Here is a 14,552-nt window from a genome sequence, read left to right as displayed (position 1 = left end):
CACATTTCTTTGAAAGATGTCTCCCAATTTTGCTTCATTAGACAAGCAAAATATATGTCGCGAGTATAATTTATTCTCTCTTACAAATCCATTTCAATAAACAGCTGAGTATATAATCAACCTCACATGATATTGGAAGAGAAGAGTCAAAGCCTTGTTAAATACTCACTGCCTTCCATTAAATAGCAATCTTCATAGGTGGAAAATAACCAATTCACCCTTATGAGAGAGGTGTAACTCTTCATGAAATTGAAGATGAATTTCACTTAACTTTTTTATTGTCCAAATTTTGCCTGTCAAAGAAAATTGTTAGTTTCTCCGAGCCTGACTCGCCCAGTGACAGAAATATGCAATGTTTGACCCACAATAAGAGATATGTGCACAACCTATACTTTTTCATTATGGAAACTTAATTTAACAAATGAGGGTTTTATATGATGTGATGTGGGCCAATTGTCTTAAACACTGAATAAACTTACTTATTACTTACTTACAATATATGGCTACCACCATTCAAGTTACCACTAAAATACCTTTTTAGCAAAAATTTGGTATGGTTTTCATAGTAAGTGAAAAAAGAACAAACACTTTATGAAGACATGCAGAGGTCACCTACCTCATGTGGCTCATCAGTATCACCATCCCATGTTTTCACGTCATCGAGATTCTCAATGTAACAGGCATTTGTTCCAGTACCTGAGAAAAAGAGCCGTAGATGTAGTGACATACCAAGCAAGCAAACAGTTTCCTTTATTGAGTTTTCTGTAACTGACTTCTATACACACACACTGACTACTGCAGAACAAATCAACAGCAGAGCAGACCTACATTAGAATAGTATACATTCTGTTTATTAATTAATAATATCACTAACTCCTTGGTCACTGAGCATAGTGAAACATCACAGACAGCCAAACAATAACACCATGACAAAAGCTGATTCAATTATTCTTCTTTGCTGCTTGTCCAGAATTAAGACAACTGCACTCCTTTTATATATAAAAAAAGGAAGAAAGTAGACAGGTTCTCAATCAGTTCAACAGGAAATTTTTTTTGCCTCTTTTTTTTTGCTAAAACAATAACTCTTGCTTTTTAAAATCTTTGTCAGAAGGTTCGGGGAAAATGATGACATCTTACACTGCATATCAAATCAGGAACCCTACAAGCCGATGTAACACGATCAACGTGTTTCCTTTCTAAGCTTTCGCATACACCAAGATTTCCCCCAAGCACAGAAAACAATAGAACCTTTCAATACTTGCTATCAACTTTGAATAGGAATAGTGAGCAATTACACAAAACTTCTTTTGGCCTTTCTTATTTTTGTGTCTCTGAGTACCATATAAATTCACTTTGTATCACATTATAACTAAATATAACTGAAGGAATTCTTGTTTTACAGCTTAAACCAATGCACCTCTGGAATAAAGAACAAACACAAAAACTGTGTTTATCAATTTTTTGTATGTACAATTTCTTGATAAAATCATCGTTTTGATCAGTTTTTAATCTAAAATAGAATACCCTTTGAGCATAGCACAGAATGCAAGAAACAACTTACAAGGCCACAGCCAGCTGTTACCCTGTATCTATTCCACCCACTCACAATGGTTATGCCAATGATCCCTGTACTCTATGCCCTACTCATTGGCCACCATCTGTCAAACCATGATATACAATAGCATCCTCAAATGATTAAGTACCATGAGTAAGCAAATTGCAGGCAAAAAAATCTTAGAATGAAAATGGTGAAAGCATACAAGATATAACTTAATATTTTCGTCCAAAACATTACCTTAAAAGCCTCTCAAAGTTTTATGATAATGGAGGACACTGTCACCTCTAGCTTTATTTTTATCAAACCAGTATTACTGTGTTAAAAATGTTTTTGGTTTTTTTTTCAACCTACTACTTACCCAGAATGAGTCCAATAGCACACTTGCGGTCACTGTGAGCACAGGACATGAGGGCACCAACTGTATCGTTGATCACAGCCAGACATTTCACATTCTTCATATCCTGGGAATAGAATGCAAAAAACACTCAGCATAAACCGATTTTAGATTTCTTTGAGGGTTTTTATTCCATAATTCCCTTACTCTCAAGTAAATAAAGTACATTTCATTTTACAGCATGTTAGGAAGTGATTGCTTCCACACTGTTAACTCTTCTTGGATGTATCGCTGATATATCGGTAACTTCCTGGGAACACATTGGATGTATCACCAATATACTGGCAATTTGAACCGGGTCAAAAGTTTGTTTCATTTTTATCAATGAACATCAACGTTCAGTTACATTTCAGATTCAGATGATATATCATAGCCACTACAATGTTTACTACACCATATATTAAGCTGTTTTATTTCCATACTTTCAAATTTATTCACGGGTTTGCAAATTAATTACATCCAAATGGTTTCAGCTGCCAAAAAAAATTACGTCCTGAATGAGTTAATAAACTTTTTAGGTGGAGGACTTTTTAGGTGTAAAGAACATAACTGAAGGAATTCTTGTTTTACAGCTTAAACCAATGACCGTCTGGAATAAAGAAAAACCACAAAAGCCCCGCTTAACAATTTATTTGTATGTACCATTTCTTGATAAAATCATCGTTTTGATCAATTTTTAATCTAAAATAGAATGCCCTTTGAGCATAGAACAGTATATTGGTAACTTCATTGGACCAGTACAAGAGCACAGCAGGTAAGTAAGCTGTCACTAACCACTCAGGGAGTAACAGTAGAAAGGCTACAGAAAGAGTAAAGAGCCCAGATGAGAGTGCAAAAAGGGTGAGGGGGTTTGGGGCAGAAAGTGGAGACAAAAGACAACAGAACATGGTTAGAGAGCAGGAAAGGAGGTGAAAGGAGAACACTTTTGGAGAAGAAAATTTTCCCGTCACTTTCTGGATTCAAACCCTGGACCTATTGAATGAGAGGCAAACACTGTAACCTCTCAACCACAAGAGCCCCCACTAACTGCTTTACCAAGCAGCTGTCCCTGTAGGCAGTTACGACACTCACCCCCCTTCTCACAATGGCCTCATGCAAGAGCTGTACAATGTCATTGCCCTCCACGCCAGCACATTTGAAGCCCTTTGTCCAGGTGGTGAGGATGGCCCGGTCTAAGCCCTCCTGGCGACACGGGAACGAGAAGGTGAAGCCCAGCGGCAGCTTGCGATCTGTCAGCTTGTGGTCCGTCATGAACTTGAAGATGCAGTCCGCTATGTGGTCAAACAACTGAGAGAGAAAACAATACCAAATGGAACCTGTGAGCCTTGAGGATGAACTCAGTGTTCGAACAATTTTTGATAGCACTCACCTAATTTGTTTTGTTTTTCTTAAAAAAAAAAATTTAAAAAAATTCTTTTCAGTCACACACCAACTTAAAAGGAAACTCCTCTTGGGAAAAAAAAAAGATCAACTACCTTCAAACTAAAGTACTTTGCCAAACTAATTACAACTAACTTTGATAAAAGACAATGGAATAAAGCCCAAAATTGAAAAATCCAGGAGATGACTTTGCATTATTAAGTCATATCATGTTACAGAAATCAAGATAAGGCCTAGTTTCATGACACAGCATACAATGGTTACAGGCCTTGAGGGTGCTTTACAGAAAAGTCATTTTAGGCACTGCTGTATTTGTATTCAACTTTTATCAGCTTGAAATTAGTCTCCCTACTTCAGCCAGAACAACATTGAGATCACAGAAACGAAACGTTCCTCTGACATGGCATACCTGACTACAATAACAGTGACAATGTACTTTCAACTGATATGACTCTTGACCTTGGCCCTGATTTCAAACCCTCAGACCGCCAGCCTAGAGAGCCTTGGTTACCAAAGTACTACTCTGTAGTCTCTCACCTGAATACCAGAGCCCAACATGATGTGCTGTGGGATGATGAAGATCTTGCTTTCCATCTTCACCTCCTGGCCATTCAGGTTGATGAGCAGCACACGGAAGTTGGTGCCACCCAGGTCCAAAGCCAGGAAGTCTCCATTCTCTGTTAGAGCATTGGACTTCAATTAGTCAATCATAGGACAAACATAGATGTGTGCAGGCCTTTAATAATAATGCACGAATCAGTGCTCAAAATCATGAAATGGAGATAAGAAAGAAATCATTAAAGATGAGTTTGTACGTCTATACTATATTTGTGAAAGTTTGTCACTTTGGTCGCCTAAAACTTTTGATCACTGAACTTTTGACTTTGAAAAACATAAAAATGGTTCAGAATCATTTAAAGGGTGCGGTGTAATTAAGGCGTCTGAAGTCACTTCAGTTTAATTTTCATTTTTTCATTAGTTTCGTTAAGATCTAACCTTGGGAACGTCCGTCTTCTAAGACGCCATTGTAAACAAGCGAGGCTTCCGTTCACAAGCAGTGCGCAGTGATTCCACAATGACTTGATAATTGATTCTTTTGAGTCCATTCATGGAACGAGTACCCAACTAGTCCCAATAATATATGTGTTCAATTCAAATTTTCGCCAATTTTTTCCAGTCATATAAAACACCAGAACAAAGTGGCAACATAGAAAGTGACACAATAATAAAATGTGCTTCTGTGTAAAACAAAAAGGACACCAGCATTACAAAACTAATTAATACTGAGAAATAATTAAATGGAACTTCCATACAGTGAGAAAGGAGGAGATAGAGAGAGGGGGGAGAGAGAGAGAGAGTGAGAAAGAGAGAGAGAGAGAGAGAGAGAGAGAGAGAGAGAGAGAGAGAGAGAGAGAGAGAGAGAGAGAGAGAGAGAGAGCAGACAGACAGACAGACAGAGTAGATGGACGGACGGAAGGACGGGCGGGTGGACAGACAGACAGACAGACAGACAGACAGACAGACAGAAAGCAGCCATGTCTGACCTGAGCCATCAGGCACAGAGCGCACGTAGGTGGGGTAACACTTGATGTCCGCGGCCTCGTGTGTGGCTGGAGTGAGACCCTTGACCAGCTCCGCATGCATAAGGTCCATGACCTTACGGTAGTCATCGTCACCCAAGTCCAGTGGCTTCAGGATATTCTCCACCTGCAAGCAGAGTGGAAGAGGAAACACAAAACCTTTAATGCGCTGAAGAGAAACAGTTCATTCGGAGATCCAATAGTTGATGCAGAGTTAAGTTTTAGTAACAGTTTTACAGCACTTGCGACACAAGAAGGTCATATAAGTGCTGAGGATTAGAAGAGTTACTTCTAGAGATTTTTTTGTTTTAGTAGAGGTGTTTACGGCGCTCGCAATCGCATAAGGTCATATGAGTGCCAGGAGATTAGAGGTGTTACAAGAGAGTAACAAACATAAAATAGAAGAAGGGGAGATAAGGACGATAGATGTTCGATAGGAAAGAAGAAGTAAACCACACCAGAACACGTCCTGCCAACCACCCACGAGGAGAGATAAGGATGATAAATGTTTGATAGGAAAGAAGAGGTAAACCACACCACTGAACCCACCAACCAACTCAGGATGTCAGGTGGTCAGCTGAAAATAATAATACGCAAGGGGGTCGAGTGGGGGCGAAATCGTAACTACAAACTTTTGAGCTGAAAATAATCGTCTCCATAAGGGGGAACATGAATGAATTGTGAGAAGAACATAATATAGAAACGCTCAACATTCAGTCACATATGGCACAGAGTCACGAGCAAGCGAGTCAAAACACGGATACGACAGGATACATGCACACGGAATCTAGAAGGGCAAGGGGGAAACTTCATTGTCGAAGAGAAACATCCTTCAGGACACCATATATGGAGAACTACTGTTCCCTCATCAGGACACCATATATGGAGAACTACTGTTCCCTCATCAGGACACCACAATAAGAGAAAATATAGGAGGGTAAAAGTAAATTTTGACCAGTGGTTATTTAAACAAGCTGAAGGCTTCTTTTTCGCAAAAGGATGTCACAGCGACCCAAAGGTGGGTCCACGGAAAGTGGAGGCCTTGGATGTGCATCGTTGCTCTAGAATGGCGCGGAAAGTTCACTTTTACTTTTACCTAAAAAAAAAAAATCTTCAAGACCCAACTCCGATTCGAATTTTAATCTCCAACTTTCGTGAGGCTGATCAAACTTTGTTCCAAACCAACTACAAGGAAAGATAGGGACGCTGGAGATGAAGGACACTTCAATCAATATCAGCAACAAGAGCTGACTTAATTTAGTAAGAGTTTGGCGCCATTTGTAACATGAATAGGCTACACAAGAGCCGAAAATTAGAGGTGTTACTAGAGAGTAATATACAAAGAAAAGATAGAAGGAGGTAAGATATGGGCAAATAGATGTTTGATAGGAAATAAAGAGCAAACCACAGCAAAGCACACCCATTGCAACACAGAAAAGAGATGGGGGAAAAATAAAAAAAAGTGGGGGGGGGGGGGGGGGAGCGGAGTGAAAGAAGAAAAAGTGAGATAAAGGGGTGGCGATATATTATATCGGGATGTCCGGTTGCAGTTCCCACTGCCTGTACCACGGACGTGCGGGCGGCCTGGCCTGTAAGTCCGGTTGGGGAAGGTTACAAGGTTCATGTGTCAGTGTATAGGACACGGAGCCCGGGACCCGTGACGTCACACACAGCAGCCCCTGCACCAACTGAAACAGAAGCGCCATCTCAACCGGCGTTTGTGGTGAAGTGGTTAGACACTTCGCCATCACACGTAGGAGACCTGAGTTCGATTGCCGATTGGGAATACATTGGGTATCTCGGTCTTGCTACTGGGATGGTGTTTCCTTTCAGTTCCGGTTGCCCCTGACAGGCCGGGTCAAAATTTTTAGTAAGAATTTCGCAGCCCTTGCAACGTAAATAGGCCATGTAAGTGCGAAGTTACAGGTGTTACTGGAGAGTAACATACAATAAAAGAAGGGGAGAGGTGAGGACGGCAGAGGTTTGATACAAAAGAAGGAGCAAACCACATCAGAGCACCCTCCAACCACCAGGGCCAAAGCCCGCTTCCTGGATGATCTTAACTGTGTCGATGGAGGCGTTAAAAAAGCACCCCTGTTAAAAATGTAATTGTAAGCGCCATCTCGTATGGGGAAACTGCACCTTTGAACGGTTTGAGTTTGAATAAAGTTTTTTTTAATGCATTGACGCGATAGCGGTCATTTGGTGCATGTGGTTTTCGGAAAAGAGTAAGACAAACAGAAAGAAACAACAAAGCGAAAGGAAAGAAGTCGGATCTACATGGATTACAGAGGGGAAAGGGCAGAGCGTAAAGCAACTCCAAGAGACGCTAACCGACCACAAACAGCAAAGCTTGCTGCATCAAAGAAGACCCAGAACACAAACACACTCTCTCTCTCTCTCTATCTCTCTCTCTCTCTATCTCTCTCTCTCTCTCTCTCTCTCTCTCTCTCTCTCTCTCTCCAGCACGCACACTAACATGCACGCGTTCGAGCGGGATGCTCACAACATGCACCCTGTTTGCATGAACCTGTCAGGGGGAAATGTATGCAAATGATACAACGTTACAACGTCTCCTTTTCACCAGTTGCCCGGACGAGGCGACAAAGACGCCCGCCGACATACTGACCTAACGAGAGGATGACAAATGCAAACATTACGAGCCAAGACGCAGAAGAAATACGTCTGCGCTCATTATTTCTCGCGCAAGTTATTGCTAATTCATTGTTGATTTCAAGACGAAAAAAACCGCGAAACACTAGAAATCTAACGACGTAACTCGAAAGCTCCATTCAAAGATAGTATTTGTTCCCATGCATACATATCGTAAAAAATACGTAGATACCAAAATACGTACATTTCCACTAGCAAAGACATAGAGACAGCAAAGACATAGACAAACAAACCGCACCTGTTTCCTGTCAGTGAAAGCATCCTATTTGGACCGTGCGTCCCAGACGGTTCTTTCCGAGTAAACAAGTCGAGACATGCGCAAATATCCCAGTGGGACAGAGGAGACCATTGCTCTGAGGTCGACCCGGCCCCCATAGATTTCAAGGTCGCACAAGGACAGAGGGACATGAGTAGAAATCCCCCCCCCCCCCCCAAAAAAAGTGAAGTCTTCTTCCTTTATTCTTACTGTTATAAGGAGGGGTACGTGGAATTCAAGATTTTGCCGATTTGGGGAGATAAATAAACGGATGTCATAGTGTGATTCACATCCGGGGAGACTGTAAGTCACCTGGAGTTTAAAATAATTTGACCATGGTGTGTCCTGGTGTGAACTACTTTCCCGCTCCTTTATCGGAAATCTTCATTTTTTTTCCGGTTAAGGATTCCGACAAAAGCACTTGTTAATACAGTGTACATTGTACTCATAAATTTAAAGTCCTCTTACGAAAAAGCAAGAGAAGAATTGCACATAAAGCGCAGCCTTGTCGCACCTTGAAGACCCTGAACCCACCGTCTTGAGGAAATGAGGAAACAAAACATTGTGACAGAGCGATAGCTGCACCCATCTTCAGTAAGTAATGGGTTTTGGCAGTTTGAACTTATCCATAATTCAAAGTAGATCTATGTGGCTGGGTTTTTTTTTTTACTAATATTAAAGTTGGCGTTCTCGTGACAGTCCGATCGCGGTGGAATACGCCGAGTCGTTGTCCAGAGCTGAGGGTAGTCGGGTAACATACGCTAAGTCCAGACGAAAACCTACCCAAAAATGAATAAAATTATGACCCTGCCCCCCCCCCCCCCCACCCCCGCCTTTCCCCCACACTAAATGAATTAATGATAAAAATTATTTTTAAAACAAAAACAACAACGCAACAATATGACCAAGTGACTGCTGAGAAACGCAAGACAACAACGTTAAATGTACAGATATCACATCGAGACTGGCGTACAAACAGACATAAATTTAGATAGATCTACATGCTTAGAAACGAACAAGTAGAAAAACAATTGTCGGCACAAGTACATACGTACAGACCGAAGACAACACAAGCATACAAACACGCGCGCGCACATCGTGCGTCAACTAACGTTATATACTAGATCGCATGCCTTTAAACGGGCTGTAGAATAACAGTAAATCTATGAACACTGCATTGAGCTGTGGTATGGGAGCTGCAATCAATCAGTCGATGATTGAGAATAGGTGAAACAACTCCAGATTTGTCAATATAAAGGGTCAGGTCAGCAAGTGCACCGAGAAGCGACATAAAGACTACGATCAATTCTATCGAGAGAAAAAGGGTGGAAGGGGGGAGGGGGGTCAGAGAAAGGAGAAAGCAGGAAGCGGCTAGAGTAATGATAAACCTTTTAATCCCTGAGCACACCTGGCGAGATTTACAAGTCTTGAAATTCGACCGGCATGAACGCTGTAACCCTCACGGCTACTTGCGTCACGTCGCCGGGTTTTAAAAATAAATAAATAAAAACGCAACAACAAAAAAGCTTCTCGTTACAGGAACGCACAAACTGCCAACATAAGAAATTTATGTTATTTCGGGTATGCTATACTTTTCAGTCTCCGCCGTTCGAGTGGGCCGATTTGAAAAGAGAAGGGAAGACGATACTAAATCAGTTGAATGAATCATAGTTCCGGTTCACAGAGGGGAAAAAACAACAAACCCAACATTGTCCAATGTCACCCTGTCCTCATCATTTCGTATTTCATGAGAAAGAAAAACATAATCTATGCAGAACCAAGCTCAATGAATATACTTTTTATTTTATGAGAAAGAAAAATAACATCTAAGTTGAATTAAACTCATTGTTACAGAGTGTATTATTGTAGCTTGAGGCTGCAGAGTCCCATAGTAATGCACTGTATTCCTTTCCCTGTCATATTCTGTTTTACGAGAGTACTCCTTGTGTCCTAGGGGTTTTTTTTCCTTACGCACTTGAAATTTCGTTGTTAACCAACAGATAATACACATGTAAAGAGAACGTTTTGAATGACCAGTATTAATTTTTTTAAAGTTTTTTTTTTAGTAGGGGTTTGATAGGAAAGAAGAAGCAAACCACATCAGAGCACCCGCCAACCATCTACCAAGTGTTACATAAAAAGTCGTTTTCCAAAACAAACAAAAAAGAAAGAGGGGCTACATATTGCCAGAAAACGTTTTCATTTCAGAGAGGCAGCTGAACTGTCTGAAAATAAAAAAGTGCGAATATATACCAGCACGTACAAATTATGTAAAAAAAAAAAAGAATTTGAGCCATTAAAGTATCACATTTCGTACAAGACAAGAACCCGGTCAATGCCCCTCCCCCCTCTTTTTTCTCTCTCTCTCTCTCTCTCTCTCTCTCTTCCTTTCTCTCTCTGTCTCTCTCTCGCTGTGTGTATGTGTGTGTCATGTGTGTGTCAGTCTGAGTACATCTCTCTCTCCTTCTTCCCCCCCCCCCCTTTCACTTAGTCACTCACTCATCCTCACTCTCTCTCTCTCTCTCTCTCTCTCTCTCTCTCTCTCTCTCTCTCTCTCTCACACACACACACACACACACACACACGCTGAGCTTTGAACTTAAACCCTGCCAGTCTGCTCCCTTCCCAACTTGCCCAAATCGATTAGCATTTAGAGACACACCCACACGCACACACCACAACAAGCCCAACCCTCCAGCACAGCTGTGTCAGCCGCCAGCCAGCAAAAAAAAAAAAAACCACACCCTAATAATTAAAAAAAAAGGAAAGCCTTCCCTCCCAACACACTACACACCTAGCGGGAGTGGTGACGTAGTCAGCTCTTCTGTCAAGCACGTGAGAGAAGCACCTCGTGCTGTACACACGCCGCGTGGCCTAGTGTGCGCTGTCCCCGTCTCACCCACAAACACAACAGCCTGTGACCCTATAGGCTTTCTCTCTCCTAGCTTTTACACTACTGCCGATTCCGCCCGCTCCGACCCCAGCCGGGGCCGGCCTCTACACGATGATGCAACAACCCCACCAGCCACGCCACGGTGCTGAAATTCGAAATACTTCACAAGACTTGCGGAATGTCTGTGGCACTCCCGTTGTTCTGTGCCGCGCAACACACTTTAGGGCCCCATTGTAATTGAGGTTTTATTTTTAGGTTATACGACAAGATCAACACACTTACGTTGCAAGTAGCACACGTGTCTACAACAAACACGAAAACGAAGAAGGGAAAAGAGTAAATCACACCACAATATTATAGGGGTTTTTTCAGTGTGTATGCACATTTTTTTAAAGCTCAAATTAGAAATTAATTTCTATACACTTTTACAATTTCAAAATGAATTTCAAATCACAAAGTAAAACAAATTATTCCTGCTGAGTAGGGAAAGGCGAAGCACGACATAAAACCAAAATTGAGAGAGAGAGAGAGAGAGAGAGAGAGAGAGAGAGAGAGAGAGAGAGAGAGAGAGAGAGAGAGAGAGAGAGAGAGAGAGAGAGAGAGAGAGAGAGAGAGAGAGAGAGAGAGAGAGAGAGAGGGGGGGATATGAGATGAGCTTCAACTAGCCTCACAATTTTTCCTCAAATCGAAAAGACCGCACATTCCATTTTGAATGGTGGTAGATCTAAATAACATGCTACACAACTACGTATAGAGATAAACAGAATGAGTAATCGTAGAGACAAACCTTTTCCAACTTAGCACTGGGGACGCCATTGAGATCTTTTTTCATTTTGGTATGAGGTAGTCCAGTCACCAACAACAATAACAATCAATCCGCCTGGTAACACGTGGTTATTTCCTGGTAGCGGTGGATATTCCCAGTGACGAATCAGTCCAGTGTCACAAGTAGCGCGATCTTCAACAGTAGTTATGTGTTCCCAGAAGACGGAGCTCGGACTCTGAGCGTTCAGCGGCGCACTGGACCCGGACAGGCTGAGTCAATAATCCTGTCACGGCTCTCACAGGAGGGGAAGTCGGTGAACCCTTCAAACTTGGGCACAGTCACGATCAATTCCTTATTATATATCGTAAAAAATTGTTTGACTTACTTATTGGGGATTTTCTTTATTATTGTTGTTCTGTTCCGTTTCTTTTTGCCACTCAATTTAATACGGAATCAAAGAATTCTGCCTTCAACTTACGCACACTGGTGAGCTGGTGAAATACAATATGTGTTATCTTAAATGAAAAGAACCGTACAGTTAGCACAAATCACACTCCCACACCGCGGACAAACAAACAAAGCATTACCGGTACACAACATGTAGCATTGTAATAGCCTGCGACAAACAATGTGAAAGAGTCTAGGGGCCTGCGAGGGCAGTGCGGTGAGTCTCCCCGGAGTGTGTCAAAAGCCGCAAAGTCAGACAAATGTGTCCATGTGTGTCACCAGCCTGCCTATAGCGAAACAACTTTTTGACTTGCTTCACTGCTCGTGCATGGCGTACACCGAGGCAACACAGCGCATGCACAGCCGTGCGGGCCGGTAAGATAATATATTGACAGCAGTGTCGATTCTCTACGTAGCTGATGGAAATATATTACCCCCTCCCCCTTCCAAACCTATAAAAAATGGAAACGTCATATACATAAATAAGAACAAAAACAAAACAAAAACTTTAAACCCTTTTATAACAAAACCTCTTCTCTCTACTCGCAGCCTAACGATATTATTATCGATTTCTTATTTGACTTGGCGGTATAGTCCATCGTAAGGCAGCAGTAACACTGCGAGGAGTAAGTCAGCGTCGTAATACAACCGTATACCTGTAATTATATGGGCCAGTGAGTTGACCTCTGGTTAAATACACTGTACAACCACAGGTTGTTAAGAAAGCAATGGCTGTGCTGACTTGCAGCAAATGCAGATTTTAAAAAGCGAAAAAACAAAAGGACGGCAAAAGTCTTGGAATACAAGTTGACAATATGTTCCACGGCAACTTACATACATTCCAATCCTCCATTAAATGCTGATATTCCATTATTATTGAGTTTTTAAAAAGACAGATAAGAACATTATTTTTTTTCACAAAAGTTTTCTTAAATTCCAATTTTCTTGCGAAATAAAAACAAAAATTTCCAAACCCATAAGCCTATGATAAGGCCCAAAGTGACAACTTTAGAGCGACCAAAACTGCTGCCGAAGCACTTGGAACCTGTTTTTAGCCACTGTTAGTGTTTGGAAAAAAATAATTATAGAAAAAATTAACAGTAAAAAATACGGTGTAAACAAATGCCTACAACGTCCGACTCTTCGGGGTTAGAGTAAATACAAATAGACTGTTTATGAACCCCCCCCCCCTTCCCCCCACTTTATCGAAGCATCCATCCCCCTAAATTTCGGTGATCAAGCGCTAGTGAAAAATCGGAATCTTCACTGTGTGAGTCTCAACAAGTTACCACTAGATCTAGGTAAAAGCTAGTGTGGCCTACCTTCTTATACATTAAAAGCAAACATATAATGTAATTACATTTGTAGTTAAATAAGTAGCAAGTAACCTTCAAGACGTGTCAAATTCTACTGACTATACTGACTTCCTTACAAATTAAAATTCACAATCGACGAAACGAAAACATAAACCAATTATCCCGCAAAATTACCGATAATACCCAAAGTTTTTGAACAACTGCTTAGCGGCTTTTTGAATTAAAGTACGGGCAAAACTAAAATTATGAGTAACATTTAAAAGCTTTCTAATTTACAGTACTTTTAAGAAAACAGCATATAGATTATATTTCAAAATAGATATTAAACGAATTCGCAGTTTCCAAAGTAAACAAAAACACCAAGAAGAATAACGGAAAACAATAGATGCGAATCGGCTTAGTCAGTGTGTGTCTGAGAGAGTGTGACAAAACACTCCGCGACACTTGATAGATCTACAGACGGGCAGTTTCCCGCACAAGCTCAACTTACTCAAGAGGACCTCAGAAAATCTTAACCACGAATCACGACACACAGACCGTACTAGATCTACTTCTCAACACTCATTCACAACAGCGACACCGCGTCAGTAAAAAGAACCTCCAATCTAGCTGTTTTATGGCTCGGGAATGTAACACTCTCGGCTGGCGACTGTCAGGAGGTCCGGCAAACGGTCCGGTTTTTATCCTGATCCTGAACGCGCGGTCTGTCTATCTATAGTTATACCGGATTCCTGTTCTCGTCGAGAGCTGAGTGGACCAAACGGTCGTCTTCTCGTGAGAAGGTGCGTACACGAGCTTCTCTTCTTTAAAAAAAAGTACGGGTTGGACAGGAAAACGCTAGTAGTGGTAGGGGCGTAGAAGGTCGGTAATAAAATACAACTAAAAAAGGGCGGGTGGAGCGGTGGGGGTAACCTCAAAGAGCAAAAGAAACCTCGCAGCCAACTGGGTCGTCATTCAGCTGTAACCGTGAAGAGTTGTGGGTTTTAAAAAACGTAATGTCAATAGCGGGCGGGTGATAGAAAACGGATTTGGGGAAAAGGGGGGGGGCGGGTATGCAGTGTGCATTTGTGTGTAAGAGAGTCATGTGATAGAATGACATTGAAAAAAAGTGAAATAGTGCCGAAATGGATAAGTGACTTCGCAATATAAAAACATGTGGGGGCGCGCGTCTGTGTACGTGTACGCACATGTGTATGCGCATTTAAGTGATGTGTGCGCGTGAGTGTGAGAGAGAACGAGTGAGTGTATGAGTGTGCGTGCGAGAGAGAGGCAGAGAGAGAGAGAGAGAG

At 41.6% G+C, this 14,552-nt stretch overlaps 1 protein-coding gene across 10 annotated transcripts in view; it reads right to left on the bottom strand.

Annotated features, from left to right (window-relative positions):
- LOC101853898 (hexokinase-2) overlaps positions 1–14,552 on the bottom strand; it is a 68,838-nt gene that overhangs the window by 8,182 nt on the left and 46,104 nt on the right. For 6 of the 10 annotated variants that reach the window (XM_005089909.3, XM_005089904.3, XM_005089905.3 and 3 more), the window contains 5 exons: positions 4,877–5,039; positions 3,870–4,009; positions 3,024–3,239; positions 1,917–2,019; positions 617–696 (listed from right to left, as the gene is read on the bottom strand). In XM_005089909.3, the coding sequence (XP_005089966.1) occupies positions 617–696; positions 1,917–2,019; positions 3,024–3,239; positions 3,870–4,009; positions 4,877–5,039 (702 nt within the window). Of the gene's footprint in view, positions 1–616; positions 697–1,916; positions 2,020–3,023; positions 3,240–3,869; positions 4,010–4,876; positions 5,040–11,521; positions 12,016–13,753; positions 13,961–14,552 lie in introns of those variants that run through there. The other 4 variants (XM_005089910.3, XM_005089911.3, XM_005089912.3 and 1 more) reach the window with 4 other exon arrangements.

Source organism: Aplysia californica, unplaced genomic scaffold, assembly GCF_000002075.1.
Source record: "Aplysia californica isolate F4 #8 unplaced genomic scaffold, AplCal3.0 scaffold00010, whole genome shotgun sequence".
NCBI lineage: Eukaryota > Metazoa > Mollusca > Gastropoda > Aplysiida > Aplysiidae > Aplysia > Aplysia californica.
This window is presented reverse-complemented; position numbering and strand designations above follow the sequence as displayed.